The 17,717-nt window shown below is 54.4% G+C and overlaps 1 protein-coding gene across 1 annotated transcript in view; it reads right to left on the bottom strand.

The window, feature by feature from the left end:
• VAV2 (vav guanine nucleotide exchange factor 2) overlaps nt 1-17,717 on the bottom strand; it is a 193,754-nt gene that overhangs the window by 54,526 nt on the left and 121,511 nt on the right. The window contains exon 4 of the mRNA XM_004388665.2: nt 15,545-15,613. Coding sequence (XP_004388722.1) covers nt 15,545-15,613 — 69 coding nt within the window. The remainder of the gene's footprint in view (nt 1-15,544; nt 15,614-17,717) is intronic.

Below are 17,717 nucleotides of genomic sequence, written 5' to 3'. Positions count from 1 at the left end.
CTCATCACAGTGATAGAATTTACAACACATGAGGAGATCACATATAATCTCATCATAAGGGTAGAGTTTATAACACATAAGGACATCACATCAGATAACACAATCATACAATACTGGGAATCATGACCTAGCCAAGTTGCTACACACATTTTCTGGGGGACACAATTCAATCCATGACACCTAACCTCTATGATGGTCATGAGGGAGGATTTGTTGCTGTTGTTAGGTGCCGTCAAGTCGGTTCCAACTCATAGCGACCCTATAGCACAAAGGAGAACTGCCCCACAGTTTCCAAGGAGTGGCCAGCGGGTTTGAACTGCCAATCTTTAGGTTACCACCCAAATGCTTAACCACTACACCACCAGGGCTGGATTAGAGGCAGTTATGTCAATGAGGCAGGACTCAATCTATAGGATTAGGTTGTATCTTGAGTCAATCTCTTTTGAGCTATAAAAGAGGGAAGCGAGCAGAGAGAGAGGGACCTCATACCATCAAGAAAGAAGAGCCAGGAGAAGAGCTTGTCCTTTGGACCCAGGGTACCTGCACTGAGAAGCTCCTAGACCAGGGGAAGATTGATGACAAGGACCTTCCTCCAGAGCCAACAGAGAGAAAGCCTTCCCCTGGAGCTGGTGCCCTGAATTTGTACTCCTAGCCTCCAAAACTGTGAGAGAATAACTTTATGTTTGTTAAAGCCACCCACTTGTGGTATTTCTGTTACAGCAGCACTAGATAAATAAGACACCAAGGATTGCCAGCCATCACCAGAAGCTAAGAGAGAGGCATGGAACAGATCCTTCCTCAGAGCTCTTAGAAGTAATCAACACTGCCAACACCCTGGTTCCAGGCTTCTGCCCTCCAGAACTGTAAAAGAATAAGATTCTGTGGCTTTAAGCATGCAGTTTATGGTACTTCATTACATCAGCCCTAGGAAACTAATACAGACTCCAATTACTCCCATGTTAGACCTCTTGATATTGTTCCACATATATGGGGCTCTGTTCATTTTCGTCCACCTTCCTTTTTCTCTGAGCTACAAGTTCACTGGCACTTCTGCCATGTCCAAGCTATTAATCCAATCCAGTAAACTGTTCATTTCAGTTAACATGCTTTTCAGTTTTAGAATTTCAATTTGGTCCTTTTTAATAGTTTCTATTTCTCTGCTCAGGCTCTCCATTTTTTCATTATTTTAGTACATATTTTCCTCTAAGTCCTTGCCATATCTACAAGAACTGCTTTTAAAGATCTTGTCTGCTAATTTCACCATCTGGGTCATCTCAAGCTTGGTTTCTATTGACATTATTTTTTCTTGAGTATGACTCACTTTTTCCTGTTTCTTTGCAATTTTAGTAATTCTTTACTGGACACTGGATATTATGAATGATACACTGCAGAGACTCAGGATTCTATCATTTCTCCTGAAGAGTGTATTTGTTCTAACAGATGGTTAATTTGGTTGGACTCAAACTTCAAACTCTATCTTCCCTACAGTGCAAAACAGCTGGAATCTCTCCTTAATTCATCTTTCGGTTGCTGCTTTTTTGCTCGAAACCTTAGAATCTTTCCTGTGCACGTGAAGTTTAATGAGCAGCCAACAATTTAGGTGGATTTCACATGCACATTTTGGGACTCCTGCTCTCTGTGGGCCCTTCCCATCCACCACTTCCCTCTTAACTTTCTGGTCTCTCTACCAGCCCCAATTTCTGTCTTCTGACACCTCAAGCCAGTGAGTGTGTCGCTTTCTGCATGGTTTGCGAAGTGCCCTCAGGCCAAAGGCCACAAACTCTCAAATCTCATTCGCTCAAGAGTAGAAGTCTTTCCAGTTCTTGTGTGCTTTTGATTACCGTCCAGTACCTCCAGATAGATTTTTTTTCAACTTTTTAAAACTGTTAGCTACAGCAGAGTCAGTCCAACCAACCTACTCTACCTTACCGAAGGTCAGATCTCTTTAAACGTATTATTTATAATCCTTAAAACAACCCCATTTTGCCCCAGTGTAAACTGAGGCTCAGAGAGGTGGAATAATGTGAGTCCACCCAGCTGATTAGTGCCTTCTTTCCCACACAGTGAGCACATCTTGATGGACCTGTGGGTTTTTCCAGCTGAGAGTAAGATGATACAACCGCTTCTCCCTCGCTGCACTCCCAGCAGGGACAAGGCCACAGTACTGAAACACTAGGAATAAACACAGGGGCTTTCTCCAACACATGTTCACTACCATGTCCTCAGTTTGCTGCTTCGTTTCTCGAAATCAATGAATACAAGGTACATTCATCATTCGTGCATCATTTCCCATTCATCTCTTCTAATTCACCCAAGGCAGTGAAGTTAAAAATGGACAGTCAGAACCACTCAAGGGAGACCTGTGTTCTGGCCTCTTAACTTGGGACAGAAATATCTCAAAAATGCAGACACTGCTCCTTCTCTGTACTTGGCAAAATGTCTGTGATCCAGATCCTGCTGAAAACTGGGAAGTGAGTCATCAGTCTTTTGCCTGTAATTTTCTTCATTTACCTTCTTCTATGAGCCCTAATCATAGAGCCACAAGAGCACTCATAGTCATGCTTTGCACATTAACAGCATTTTACATTTATGAAAAGTACTCTACCAACTATTATTTTTTTTACAGATAGTGGAATTGAGGCCTAAAGAGGTGATATGGCTTACCCATGATTGCACAGCTCAATTTAGGTCAATGAGCTTTGAGAAATACAGGTTTACACCTATTATTTGAAATTATAATAGTAGAACTAAAATTTCATTACATGAATGTTCCAAGTTATGGGAGGGGGGGAAATAAAAGAAATAGCAAAGAAGTGAGTTTTATTTAATGGTTAAAAAAAAAAAAAAGGAAAATCGAACATTTTTGTTAAAACAATAAATATAAATAAAATAAAATCCACAATTAAAGTAGACTATCAAATTTGATCTGTTTAATCACTATTTATCCTGAGACCAACTCTGTGCCAGACACTTGTTGGGTTCTGGAAACACAGAGGTGAAAAAGTACGGACTTTCTCCTCAAAGACCTCACAATCCAGGTGCGGAGATGGACAAATCAGCAGTCTGGTGTCACGAAGTCTCTCCAGGTGGGGAACAAATACTAGAAGCAGATACTGCTGACTTCTATAGAGTCATCTGAGTGGAGCAACAAGGTCTGGTTCCCAAACAGTTCTTCTCCTTTGGCCAACACTGGCCCTGAAATTCCACTATTACCATCCTTCTTAGCAAAGGTGTTGTCTCCAAAAGTGATTTTCCTGAACAAGGTAGGCAGCACATTGTAAGTCTTAGTCATTTATTAAAACAGATTAGTCATGTCATAACCAGCTGGGCCTGGTGCATCAGACGACCACAGTTTGTTGGATGGAAAGTGTCATGGATTGAATTACGTCCCCTAAAAATATCTGTCAACTTGACTAGGTCATGATTCTCAGTACTGTATGATTGTCCACCATTTTGTCAGCTGAAGTGATTTCCCTATGTGTTGTAAATCCTGTCTCTATGATGTTGATGAGATGAGATTAGCGGCAGTTATGTAAACTCAATCTACAAGATTAGATTGTGCCTTAAGCCAATCTCTTTTGAGATATAAAAGAGAGAAGTGAGCAGAGAGTCACGGGGGAACTCATATCACCAAGAAAGCAGCACACCAGGAGCAGAGCGCATCCTTAGAAACCAGGGTTCCTGTGTGGAGAAGCTCCTTGTCCAGGGAAGATTGATGACAAGGACCTTCCTTCAGAGCTGACAGAGGGAGAAAGCCTTCCCTTGAACTTCTAGCCTCCTAGGGTGTGAGAGAATAAACTTCTGTTTGCTGAAGCCATCCACTTGTGGTATTTCTATTATAGCAGCACTAGATGACTAAGACAGGGGGAAAAGGGAAATATATTGCACTGGGTTGGGAAGAGGGGTGAATGATGGGGTCCACTGAAAGGTCTGAAGTCTCCTGGCTGCAGTGCAGGGACAAGAAAGGTAGACACAATTGTGCAAGAACCCCGGTCTCAGTTTTCTCAGATGACATGAGCTTGATGAGAACCCAGCTCTGACCTAGCACATAGAACTGTGCACCAGCCCCACACGGCCCCTGCACACAGCCCCACACGGTCCCTGCACACAGTTCCGTGGGAGAGACAAGACCGTCATGTCTTCCATCTGGACTTGGGTGAGCTTGGCCCAATCTCCAGACCAACCACCCATAGTCCTTGAAAAGGACCCCAAGGCCCTGCAAAATCCTAAAGTGGCCTCGGAATCATCACGGTACAGCTCCATTGTGTCAGGCTTAGCTTGGGGTTGAGTTGTTTTGATTGCACCCTGCTTCTTCTTAAGTCAGTCTCTCGGGTAGGTAGAAGTGGAGGCTCCAAGTTATCAGAAGCTACACTGCATTAAAAAACTTGATATCCATCCCACCAGAGCTGTGCACGGAAGAGCAGTTCCATCAGTGCTGGACCGCTGAGCTGGTGTGTCCACACCTCCTTCAAAATGAGCCGGGCACACGGATCTGTTTGGTAGGAACTTGAATCCCTCACGTGTGACCCCCTAGAGGGAGGCAGCCAGACGCTTCTTGGCCCTGCCCGTTTCTAGCTCTGTAACTCTGGCAGAGTAACCCAAGCCTCAGTGTCCCCATCTGTAAAGTGAAAATAGTACCACTCCATTTACAAGGGCATTGGAAAGGTTAGCCACACGTAAAGTGCCAGCACAGGCCTAGCACAAGTAGGTACTCAACACGGAGTGTGGTGGCCCAACCCCAGAGGGTGGATGGAGAGCTAAGAGAGATGATGCTTTGCCCAGGGCCTGGGCTCCTTAAGCAACCGTTGTCAACATTCAGTATGACACGTTGTCTGAAATATATAAGGCTACAGAGAAAGTAGCAGCTAAATGATCAACTGCTAGCCAAAAGGTTGGCAGTTCGAACCCACCCACAGGCACTTCAGAAGACAGGCCTGGAGATCTGCTTCTGAAAGGGCACAGCCTTGAAAACCCTCTGGAGCACAATTCTGCTCTGCACACGTGGGGTGGTCATGAGTCGGAACTGACTGGGCAGCCACTAACAACACAAAGAGGGGACGGAAGGAGTCCAGCCAGTCAGTCCTGGTTCTCCACCGTGTGGCTATTATGGTCTCGGAGATGCACCCCTCTGTCCGGTTCCCATCAGACAGCCCTCAAATGGACGTGAACGAAGAACTCCATGACAAAGCAGGGACGTGCACACGGCCCAGAGGGGCCTCCACGTTACCCCTCTGCTCCATCTGGCCTTCTCACTCACTGATTCACTCAAACCCCCCACCGGGCACTGGGCCACAGTGAGCCAAGCGCAGGTCAAGTTATCTGCCCTCTGTGCTCTGTTCCCTGACGATGACCCTTATGGGGAGATCACCACCTGGGTGGGGGGCAGAGAAAGGCAAGAACCAAATGCAGGGAGGCCACCCACACCCAATGCAGCCGCAGCCCAGCACCGTCTGGCTGACATGGTGGTGGGCACAGTCTCCCTGCCTCCACCCAACACTCTGGGTACAGTGACCCCTCCTCCCCCCGTCTCATCCCCTCACTCCTGCTGTTTTCTGGCAAGCAGCTGCAGTGACAGATGCTAAATCCCAGCAATTATTTTTGTCCTCACAATGGCCTCAATCTTCCAGGAGGGGCCCCGAGCACAGCCCACTGCCCCCAGAGACCAGCTCAGCCGCCTCCACTGCCTCCCGCTGGAGCCCGCGGCCCCCGAAGCCTTGCCCGCCACCCCAATTCTGCTCCAGACGGTCAGCTGCTCACAGAAGCCCACTCCCCCCACCTCCAAGGAAAATCAAAGGAAAGCTGACAAACTCTCTGCCTCCTCTGGCCGCAGGCTTTGCCTGTCTGTTTGCAGTGGACGTAAAACATCACTGCTGACAGGCGTGACGTGCTGTCTGGCCCCAGGCTGTCGGACGCTGGGGAGCAGGGTACCAACCACACTCACTTGTTACTAGGAAACCGAGTACTCGCCAGGCAACAGGCATCTCCAGGGTCTAGGGTCGGGGCAACGGTGGGAGGGGGCTTCCAGGCCCTCAGAAGCAGCTGTGGGCTGGGCTGGCTGCGTGTGGGGACAGACAGACAACGCCTCTTTACACTTCACGGAGCTCGGCCGCACACGCCCTCAGCAGACCCTCACCCCAAGCTGCCAGGAGAGGCTGCTCTCCCTACAGGCGGGAAGCAGGGGTGCAGAGAGGCCACAGGAGCTGCCTGGGCTCACGACGCCACGGCAGAGCAGGCGGAGACAAGAGCCCGGCTACCTGGACCCCCGGGGGCGCCCTGTCGGCCAGGCAGTGTCCTCCCCGCTAACTCCCTTTTCTGAGACTTCTTTCTAAGCAGTGGAGGAGTCTGTCCACCAACCAAAAGCATTCAGGGACCAAAAACAGACCAAGGCCTCGGGCGGGCCACAGGGGCACCGCACGAGATGGGCTGGGGGGATGTCCCGCCCACAACAGTGGACCCTCCTCTGAGTGCTGTGACCTCGGGCAGGCGGCCTCACTTACGCTCTCTGAGCCTTAATGTCCTCAAATGCAAAGTGGGGGCCAGACCACCAACCTTGCACTGATTCGCCCAAGCCCCCCCAACCCGAGCACGTCCCCCTAGGCCCTCGAGTGATCTGCCTCTGTGTTCCCCTCCCTTAGAGACAACCCTTAGGGGGAGCTCACCACCTGAGGGGGTGGTTTGGAGGGAAGGAACCAAACGCAGGAAGACAATGATAACACAGTGATGGAGATAATCCTGGGGTGTTTTTTAAGGATCTAGGGGGGCACACCATTCAGCCTGGTGGAGCTGGGGATGGGTTCTTGAAGTAGGTGACCTTTGAGCTGGGTTTTATAGAATGAATAGGAGTTTGGCTCTGGATACAGCAAATAACAAGTACATGATGGGATTTTATCACTAAAATCTAACATGTTTTTCTTCTTCGCATTTAAAGCACTTATTTCTTCAGTGCCTACCATGTCCCAGGGCTATAATGGTCGAAAGGGAAATGCTGGCGGAAGGCAGAGTCTCTATCCACATGGGGTCCAGGGAAGCAGTATTGTGAGAGCGATTTGGAGGGGCCCTTGCTAGACAAAATGCACACCCCTGCTTCTGGTCAGAGCCCGGCTGGCCCCTGCCCCTTCTGGAATGCCCCCTTTCATGCTGGCCTGTCCCCACTGCAGAGGCTGCCTTCAGTAGGACCCAGAGACGGGCTGAGACCGCCCCAGTATAGGAAGGATCTGGTTTAACCAGGTATTAAATGAACGTTCATGCCAAGCCACACTGTCTCTGCTGGCCAGCGTGCTGTTGTTGCTAGGTGCCATCCAGACGATTCCAACTCATAGCGACTGTCTTAATCATCTGGTGCTGCTGTAACAGAAATCCCACAAGTGGATGGCTTTAACAAAGAGAAGTTTATTCTCTCACAGTCTAGTAGGCTACAAGTCTAAACCCAGGGCGTCAGCTCCAGGGGAAGGCTTTCTCTCTCTGTTGGCTCTGGAGGAAGGTCCTTCTCATCAATCTTCCCCTGGTCAAGGAGCTTCTCAGGCACAGGGACCCTGAGTCCAAAGGACACACTCTGCTCCCAGTGCTGCTTTCTTGGTGGTATGAGGTCCCCCATTCTCTGCTGGTTTCCCTTTCCTTTTATCTCTTGTAAGATAAAAGGTGGTGCAGGCCACACCCCAGGGAAACTCCCTTTACATTGGATCAGGGATGTGACCTTAGTAAGGGTGTTACAATCCCACCCTAATCCTCTTTAATGTAAAATTACAATCACAAGCTGGAGGACAGCCACACAATAGTGGGAATCATGGCCCAGCCAAGTTGACACATATTTTTGCGGGGACACAATTCAATCCATGACAGCGACCTTATGTGCAACAGAAGGAAACACTGCCCGCTCTTGTGCCATCCTCACAATTGTTGTTTGAGCTCATTGTTGCAGCCACTGTGTCAATCCATCTCGTTGAGGGTCTTCCTCTTTTTCGCTGACCTTCTACTTTACCAAGCATACATCTGAATATTCAGCCAGAGCAGCGTGGAAATGGCGCCTGGCTCTGGGTTCATTCGGAAGACCCCGTGCCCTCCCTAGGCCTTTCCCGGGGCGACGGGGAGCAGGGCTTCACCATGTCTGGAGGTGGGGGTGGGCAGAGCAGGGAGCCTCGGGGGCAGAGCATGTGGCTGTCCACCTCACTGGCTGCAGCAGCCAGAAGGAGACCAATACACTGACGGAGTGACCGCTCAAGGGCAGGGCTGACCCGAGTGCCCTACTAGCCCGTCCTGCAGCCACCTCTCCAGAGGCCAGGGCATCAGCCCACAGGCCAAGTGTGGGGGCTAGGGGCCAGTGCTCCTGCCTCACTGCTGGGTGCTGCACACAGTGTCACCTTGGGGCCTCGAGGGATGGACAGTGCCAGGACCGCAGGACCTTGGAGCCTGAGCAGCAGACACCGCTGAGGCTCAGCGTCTCCCAGGAGCCCTGCCCAAAATAAGGTGGAGGGCGACGGAAGGTTTTCTAAAATGATGTTTCGGCAAAATCGTAGGCACCCTTCAAAACGCATTTTAAGCAACACCTCCTCCAGGAAGCCCTCCTGCCCTCACTCACCTGGCTCTGACCCCAGTGCACACTTTAGGGATAGTACGGGGGGAGTTGTGGGAGCTTTGAGACAAGAACTGCAGGGTCAGCCAGCAGGGCCTGAGTCCCAGGACCCTGACACTCACCAACCCCTCCCCGTGCTGGTCCGAAGCCACGCTCTAGCAAACACCTGGAGGCAGGGAGACGGAGGTGAGGAGAGGCCTGAGCCAGACAGATGTGGGTTCAAATCCCGGGTCAGCCTCTCAGTTGCTGTGTGACCCTGGGCAGCTGTCTTCCCTCTCAGAATCCCCATACAATGGAAGGCTACAGAACCTGCCTGCTGGGCCCAGCTTAACAGCAGACAGAAGCATCTGACACAGGCCTCATGGGGCTCATGGCACAGGCCAAGACCCTCCACAGTTTGGGGAACCACGTGCTGCCAGGGTGGGGTATCATGCACCCCAGTGCCTGGCACGCAGCAGGCGCTGCCTAGAAGGTGGTGTATAAAGGACTGAATAAATAACGGAACCAACGGCCGAGGGCGGGCAGCTCGGCCTGGGGAGATGCTTGCGGTCCAGAGCAGTGTCCTGGTCAAGGACGGACTCACGCTTTCCCCTGCCGTGCCACGCCCAGCGCCGGCGTCCTGTGCCGGGACGTGTCTCCAGGAGCGACACTTCAGAGAAAGGAAGCGCGCCTGCAGCTCGCCAGGCCCTAGCTGTCCACCTTACAGCCAGCCTCCTCCCCACCCTCCTCCTCGCCACCAGGCAGGGGTGAGCTCCGTGATGGGGGGCAGACAGGTGGGGCTTTGTTGATGGCGGTCTTCACAGGGTCGTGGAGCAGGCAGCTGTCCAAAGGGGTTTTTCTGTGGTCTGCTTTCACACTCGTTTCCTTGGGAAAGCGATCCTTAGCGGGCGCACATACGACACCCCAAGCTCCTCCCCTCCATCCAGGCTGCACGCACCGGCGTCCTCGGCCACGTAGGATGAAGTGCACGTGTGTCAGCTCGCGAGGTGGTTTTTAAACAAGCCTCCTCTGTGGCTGGGGGAGGCAGACGGGCGGCAAGGGGGCTCTCCCCCGGGTCAGGGTCATGGTCAGGGGTGCAATGGCTGGTGTCCCCCCACCCCGTCCCCTGCCAGTGAGCACTGAGGGCAGAAACGCAGCCTGCACTCTCTAGGTCCCGGCCAGCAGGCGGCCCCCACCATCTGTGTGCCTCCCGCTGCTCCCCAGAGGGAAGAACAGGCTCCAAGGAGACGTCACGCCCTAACGGAAGGCGGCGCTGACGCAGGAAAGCCCTTTTACATGTATCCACCTTAACAAATGGTCTCTGTGACACTCACATGACACATTCAGTGCCACACCATTATCTCATGCGGCAGTAAACCACGCGGCTCTACACTTACGGGTAAATTGTTTCCCTGCCCCGTCACCACCCCATTTGTTTAAGCCTGGAAACCACTTCAGTTCGGGGGAAGGGAAATCAGCGTGGCGCGCCCGACTCCTAAATCACAGAGCTGCTGGCGCCTTGAGCTCTGAGTACCCACAGATCATCGGGTCTGCTGCCTTCACGCTAGAAGTGGGGAAACTGAGGCCCCAGAGCGCTCAGACCCTGCCGGCCGTGGTGCCGAGAGGCCGGGCGGGTACAGCCTTCAATTCTGCAGTTTTGCACAAACCAGCCCAGGCCTCAGGGTCACCCGGGTGGTAGTCGCCCTGTGGAGGTTACAAAGCAGGTGATTCTTTTAGGCACACACCTGCCCCTGCCCTGGGCCGGGACCTCCCCCTGTTTGATGCCTGGGACTGCCCAGCAGAAGCAGGGAGACTCCCACGAGGTCCGGGTTTACACAGGAACAAAGGGGGTCACAGTGGAAGGAGCCCCATGCAGACACAGGGAGCTGGACTGTGAGCCCATCTCAAATCCAGGCCTCTTGTCTGCTTGATAAAGCGTTTTTAAGTGGCAATTTTTTTGTTTATTTTTTCAATCAGCTGCTCTTACAATTTGATTATACATTATTTGGAGATCTCAAAAGTGAGCAGAGCCCTGGAGGAAATAATTTTTGTCCAGCATTATCCAGTCCATTGTGGAAGAGGGGCTCTGCTCTGTCTCCTAAACCTCAGCCTCACTGCCCAGCCCAGGGTGAGGGCCACACATGGCCCAGGCCTCACTGCCCAGCTCAGGGTGAGGGCCACACACGGCCCAGGCCTCACTGCCCAGTTCAGGGTGCAGGCCACACACGGCCCAGGCCTCACTGCCCAGTTCAGGGTGCAGGCCACACAGCCCAGGCCTCACTGCCCAGCTCAAGGTGAGGGCCACGCACGGCCCAGGCCTCACTGCCCAGCCCAGGGCGAGGGCCACGCACGGCCCAGGCGTCACTGCCCAGCTCAGGGTGAGGGCCACACACGGCTGCCGAGCACCAGCATGGCCAGTCTGATCAAGATCACTGTCAATGTGGAGTCCACACTTTTTGAAGACTCAGCACAACCAAGAAAGAAGGTAAAACATTAATTACTTTTACATTGATTACATGTTGAAATAGATAATATTTTGGATATATTGGGCTAAAGAAAATATATTCTTAAAATTTATTTCACTGTTCTCTTTTATTTTTTTTAATGAGGACTCTAGAAAATTTAAAATCGCTTATGTGGCTTGCATTATGCTTCTACTGGACGGCCTGCCGTAGCCCACTGGGAAATGGGGAGAAGCCGCACTCTTGGTGAAATGGGCGAGGGGAATGCTGCCGGAGCCCGTATGGTGGGCCGGGCCCTGTGCTAATCACGCTGCCGGCAAGGTCACTGTCAACCTTTCCATGTGCCCACAAAGCTGACACCCACATCGCCATGTGTTAGATAAGGAAACTGAGGCACAGCGAGGGGAGCCACCCGGTACAGGCCACGTGAGGAGAAGCCGACAGAGCTGAGGCTACAACCCGGGTCTGTCGAGGGCTCCAATCCTGATTTCTTTGGGAACCAGACAGAGCGTGGTGGAAGCAGGACAGACAGACGCTCCTGGCGGGGCCACAGACCCAATCCCAGGAGGCAGCGGAAGGCATCTTCACTGTGGAGCAGTGTTCCGAGGGCCGGAGCAGCTGAACCCTTGATAGCCCTCCAGCGTGACAATGGGGGCTGTGATGACCCCGCACCTGGGGGCTCCAGACACCCCCAGCGAGGACTGCCTCTCTAAAGCCGGCCACCTCTCCTGGCTCACCACCCCCACACTGCCTTGAAGGGACTTCTCCCCGCTCCAGGAGCACAGGGTCCTTATTCCCTGTATACGTCCAGCTCCTGGGCCCAAGCCTGGCACCAAGAAAGTGCTCCTGGTAACTAGCTGACTGGGTGAATAAATGATGCACTGAATGAATGAATGAACAAATGAAAGCCTGCACCAGGCCACTCGTGTGGTGCTCGTCCCCCAGTGCTAAGAACAGCACAGTGTTCCTGGGACAGGCAAGCTGTACCTGGGGGCGGGTGTTTGATGCTCCCCGAACCAGCTGCACAGTGTCCAGGCCAGAGGGGTGGGAGGGGTGCTTTAGAAAGACAAGGGGAGCACCTTCCTGATATCTGGCCGTGAGATGAAGCAGAGACATGGTGGTCTGTTCAGACCTGGCTGCAGATCAAAGCTTGAAAATTCCCATCTCCCTTCCCACAAGGGATCCGGGTAAGAGATGGCATTCCTGTTTATGCTTTATAAATTGCCATAATGGCGAAATATCAATACCAAATCCATGGAGACAGGATGCTGTGAAATCGTGCTTTTCAGTGAAAGGAGGAGGGGAAAAAAAGCTTGAAAAATTTATTAAACTCAGGCTGCTGGGACCGAACTGCATGTTAAAGATTCAAATTCATTTCCCTTCCCTGTAATTTACGATTTACGTTTGCAATAACGGCAGTCACCCAGGAGCTCATTGCAGTAGGGGCTCTCTCTTAATGACACGGAATAATATTAGTGCCCCCTGCACAGTCACACGTCCCAGGATGAGTGCCTCCAAGTCAGAGGAGTTTGGTTCAAGAGAGAAGTCACAACAGGAATGGGCAGAGAAAGCGGGGAGTGCGCACCCCCACCCTGCCTGAGTGCCCTACAGGAATGTTCAACATGGAGCGTGCACCCTAAGCCATCTGGGGGTGGCAGGACCCCGGGGTCAAGGGGAGCATCCTGCCTCCACACATGAAGCAGGAACTTGTGCCTGGTCCCAGCTGCACAAGGCACACGAAGCCCCCTCAGTCTGGCTGACCTCTCGGGATGTTTCCGGAAGGCAGAGCCCCAAACCTCAGGTTGGCCACCTACGAGAACAGGCAGGTCTGGCCCTTGTGTTGAAGTCCTAACCCATGTACCTGTGGATGTGACCCTGTTTGGAAATAGGAGTTTTCTTTTGTTATGTTAATGAGGGCATACCAGAGTAGGCTGGGTCCTAAGCCTAATCCTTTCTGAGTTTTAAAAAGACACACACACACACACACACACACACACACACACACACACAGACACGCAGGGGATGACAGATGCCAAAGTACACCAAGGAATACCTGCAGACACCAGGAACTAGGAGCAAGGGCCACAGAAGGAATTAATACAGCCAATTTGGACATTTCACCTCGGAACTGGGAGAAAATAAATCCCTGTTCTTTAAAGCCACCCACTCGGCGGTATTTCTGTTCCGGCGGCTCCAGGTAACGAGGACAGGGATGCAGGTGGAGGAGACACAGGCTCTGACCTCAGGGACCACCGGTCTTACAGGCACAGACATCTAACCACCAAATCATGGTGCACCCGACAGACGGACCCACGGGGGTGTGGGTGCTCCGGGGATGGGAGAAGACATTGACACCAGCGCGTGGGGCACGAGAGGCTCGCAGACAGGTGACACCTGAGGCAAGACTGGGCAGATGAGAAGGACTCAAAGGTGCAGAAGGCTGGGGACAAGGGAGGCAGCGTTCAACCCTGCGCTCAGCCAGCATGCAAGGCCAGGGGTATGACGGGCCTGGCCGGGCCCAGACTCCCTCGGACGCCTCCTTCCACCCGAATCACTGGCTGGAACCCCTCAGCCTCTCCCAGCCTCAGTTTCCTCACCTCAGGATGGTGGAACATGACCCTCAAAGGGCCAAGATGGCCTGACCCGGGGCCTGTCCCTCAGGAGGTACTGTGCGTTCCAGTTTGCCTTTCTAGAAATATCTAAGCCCCTCTCCCATTCCTGGGACCGGTCAGGGTAGGCAACAGCATCCAGGCGGTGGATTCCAGCCCTGGTGGCCTCATGTCTCCCCTGCAGGGTCCTTCCAGCCCTCTAACCCATGGGTTTGACCAGATGCCCAGAGGACCTCAGGGCCCCCATCAGTGGGGTCACCCAGGGTCTGTGCTGGCTGGACTCCCAGGAGGTGGGCAGCCACCCAACTGGCTGATGAGGCCACACTCAGAATCCCATGAGGCTGGGCTGCCAGGATGGTGCCGACGGCAGACTTCCAGATGACTCAGATTGTCTCCACAGACAGAGTTCTCGCAAATACGATTTGGCTGGGGCACGCACACCCTCGAGGCAGCCCCAGATGTGAGGGCGAGTGATAAGGCCTTCTGAGTGCCCGGCCCGCCCAGCGCACGCGCACAGCAGGCACTCGACGAACGCCAGCTCTAAGGCTCATCATGATTCTCATCCTCAGCTGGTGCAGCAAGATGAAGGGAAAGACGCACGTTACCACGCGCCCCCGAAGGAGCACGGCGTTTAGCTGGAAGACCTGCAGTAAAGCAGGAAGGGGCCCCGGTGGGCACGCCAGGAGGCCAGGACTCGAGTCCTCTGCCATGGAGGTGACACCAGGGACGACCCCCAGGCTGGGCAGACCCGTCTCCTCACCGCAGAATGGGGGCGTCCTGCCCCTTCCTGCAGCCCCTCCTTAGGGAAGGTGTCCCATTCCCTTCTCTGAGCAGTGGTCACGTGACCCCAGACCCTGGCCACCACCACCTCCTTGAGGCTCTGGAACCCTGAGGCAAAACAGCCTGGGATGAGGCCAGGCTCAGGATGTGTGTGATGGAGCAGATGGAGCAGAGGAAGGATGGAGAGACCCAGAGAGAGGCAGGGTGGAGCCCCGGAGAGACGAAGAGGCCCTGGGGCGTCACGCTCCTGTGTCTCAGTCCAGAGCCCCATGCACAGCCCTGAACCCACAAATCCCCCTTCCTTTTACTCTGTGCTTGGGAGGACCTTCACTTCTGAAACAGCAGCTGTAGCCCCACCCAGGAGCCCTGGTGGCACAGTCGTTGGATACTCGGCTGCTAACCAAAAGGGCGGCATTTCAAACACACCCAGCAGGTTCGAGGGAGAAAAGGTCTAGTGACCTGCTCCCATAAAGATTACACCCTCGGAAACCCTATGGGGCAGCTCTACTCTGGCCTATAGGGTCACTAGGAGTCGGAATCAACTCCATGGCACCCAACAACTTCCCACCCACACAGCGTCCAAGGGCCGGGGGAATTCTCCCAGCCTGAAAGGAAGACACCAGCCCACGCGCACCTCAGTACCAGCCCCCGTCAGCTCCCACCAAAGCTGCGCAGAAACAACCCTTTGATAAGGTCTGACCTTGGGCCAAGGCACCAACTCCCACATCAACCCCCACGACGTTGTGCAGCCTTCTAGAACGAAACTCACTGCCGTCGAGTCAATTCCGACCCAGAGCGACCCTATAGGACAGAGTAGAACTGTTCCATAGGGTTTCCAAGGAGCGGCTGGTGGATTTGAACTGCCGACCTTTTGGTTAGCAGCCTAGCTCTTAACCACTACGCCACCAGGGCTCCTTCTCGAATGAAATGGGGTGGAAAGTTAGGGACCATGCATCTGTCTGCGATCTTTCAGAAGTGTGTGGAAAACCCGTGCCACGGCCAGCCAGGCGGAGGTTCTCTGGGTAGGAACAGCCAAAGGGCCGGCTGCCTTGAACATGGCTGCCATGTTTCCTCATGGTCCCCACCCCCACCCCCGTGAAGTCCCTTCCTCCTCCCTCCCTGGCCCTCCCCACCAGGCTCCTTACTCCGCCAGCTCCTCCAGGCTGCGGTACACATCATCGTCATTTTCCGCTGTCTCCTCTGAGGGAAAAGGCCTGCAGGAGAGAAGATACAAATGAGCTGGACAATCTCGGGGCACTGCTGGCACCAGCAGGCCCCCACTTGTCATCCACCAAAGGCCCTGGAGGGAGCCCCAAGGCTCCCCTGAGGAGCACACGATCCTTGGTCAGCTCCCGCCGGTGGGGAAGGAGGCAGGGGCCCAATGGTGCCGCGTGTGCTACAGAAGGAGCAGCTGGGGGAGGCTCGAGAGCAGGGCTGGGCTCAGGAGGGCGTGTGCCTCCAGCAGCCCCAGACGCTGGAAGTCACTCCCTCTCTCGGGGCCTCAGGGTCCCCATCGGCAAACGAGGGACCAGGCCAGGGATGGCAGAAGCCTTGATCCCAGATGACAGCTCTGCCTCCACCTTAACTGCGCTCACACTTCAGGGAATTCTGGAATGCGGATGCCCCAGGCATCCCTGGGCCTCATGCAGGGGTCAGGTGCCAGCTCCACGCACCCAAAGGAGAGGAAGCAGGAGGGAGCTTCTGGGGCACCGTCCTCCATGCCAGGGTGGGGGCCTTCTGGCCAGGAGGACAATGGTGGCACAGGTCTCCATAAGCACGCCGGTCCCCACCCACCGCCCCCACCCAGGCCTGGCATGGGTCAGCGCTTGCTGGAAAAGGGCCGGTGATTCTGTCCCACGCTGCCTTCTACAAAGACCCAGATGGCAGTCCGAGGCTCAGGTGGGTAGCTGGGGTCACCAACAAAGCGGCCGTCAGGGAAAGTGGGTCTCTCTCTTCCCACGTCCTCATAGCCATCACCCCAACACCCGTCCCTCCCCTCGCTGAGGGCCGACTTCCCAGCCTCTGGGTCTTTCTCCTGGGCACCAAGCAGGCAGTAAGCTGCCCCTTGGCACACACCTCTGCCCCAGCCCCTGTAACCAGGCTGGAACACCTCACCAGCACCCAGGCTTTCAGGAGGCAGGCCCTGCCCCGGAGAGAGGTGTGGGCAGGGAGACGTCTGGGGCCAGAAGATCCAGGCTTGGCTCCACTGTTGGCTCTGCAGCAGCCGTGTGGCCGCAGCAGACAGGCCTCCCTGCATGGGCTGAGCACAGCCTGTCTGCACAGAGCCCGAAATGCCACAGGCTGGGGAGGGGAGGGGAGGGGATGGCGGGAGGGCAGCAGGCACTGCCTCGTTCAAAGCCACAGGCCAAGTCGCTCACCTCCACAGGATCGCAGAAATGATCTTTTAATCAAACTAAATGTCCCCCTTTGGCTGGGGCTGTCCTGTTGGAAACCTGTTACCAGGGGCCTCATAGAAGGAGGGATCTTGGCGGCTCATATCAGATGCCTGCAGGGTGTCCTCACACGGGGGTCAGGCTGACCCCGTGAGAAGCCTGGCAGCGATTCCGTGGAGGGGAACCCACTCTCTGCACCCTCCCCCGGCCAGGCTCGGGGTGGGCGCTCCATGGGGTGGGGGCTGCAGAAGCCCATGGCTGGGAGCTGGAGGTCTGGGTCCAGCCTGGCTTTGTCCCCCACCTCCCACCGCTGCATGGCCCCGGCCTGAGGTCCCCAAGGCAGACCCTGACCAGTGGTTTCATGTCCCCCAGGGGCTTCCTGGCAGTAGCTGATGTCGCAGGGGCAGGCTTTATGTGGGCCACGGCTCTCCCTGTCCTTTCTGGTCCCACCCCCATCATCACGCACTGGAGGTGTAGGTACTCGGGCCACAGAGGGCAGAAGGTCAGCACGGAGCCCCTGGCTCAGCCCTGCAGACAGCCAGGAAGCCCTCACAGAATCGACGTCCTCCACATGACATGAAGCGCCCCCAACAGACTGAGACCCCATGTGGATGACGGGGTGTGACCCAGCAGAGCCAGACCCTGTATGGATGACGGGGTGTGACCCAGCAGAGCCAGACCCCGCGTCGGTGATGGGGTGTGACCCAACAGACCCAGACTCCACGTCGGTGAGAGGGTGTGACCCCCCAGCAGACCCAGACCCTGCGTGGGTGATGGGTGTGACCCAGCAGACCTAGACTCCACATGGGTGACAGGGTGTGACCCCCCCAGCAGACCCAGACCCCGCGTGGGTGATGGAGGGTGACCCAGCAGACCCAGACTCCACGTGGGTGACAGGGTGTGACCCCCCACCAGACCCAGACCC

Source organism: Trichechus manatus, unplaced genomic scaffold (assembly GCF_000243295.1).
Source record: "Trichechus manatus latirostris isolate Lorelei unplaced genomic scaffold, TriManLat1.0 scaffold00214, whole genome shotgun sequence".
NCBI lineage: Eukaryota > Metazoa > Chordata > Mammalia > Sirenia > Trichechidae > Trichechus > Trichechus manatus.
Note: the sequence above shows the minus strand (reverse complement) of the source record. Positions and strands in the feature narration are given on the sequence as shown.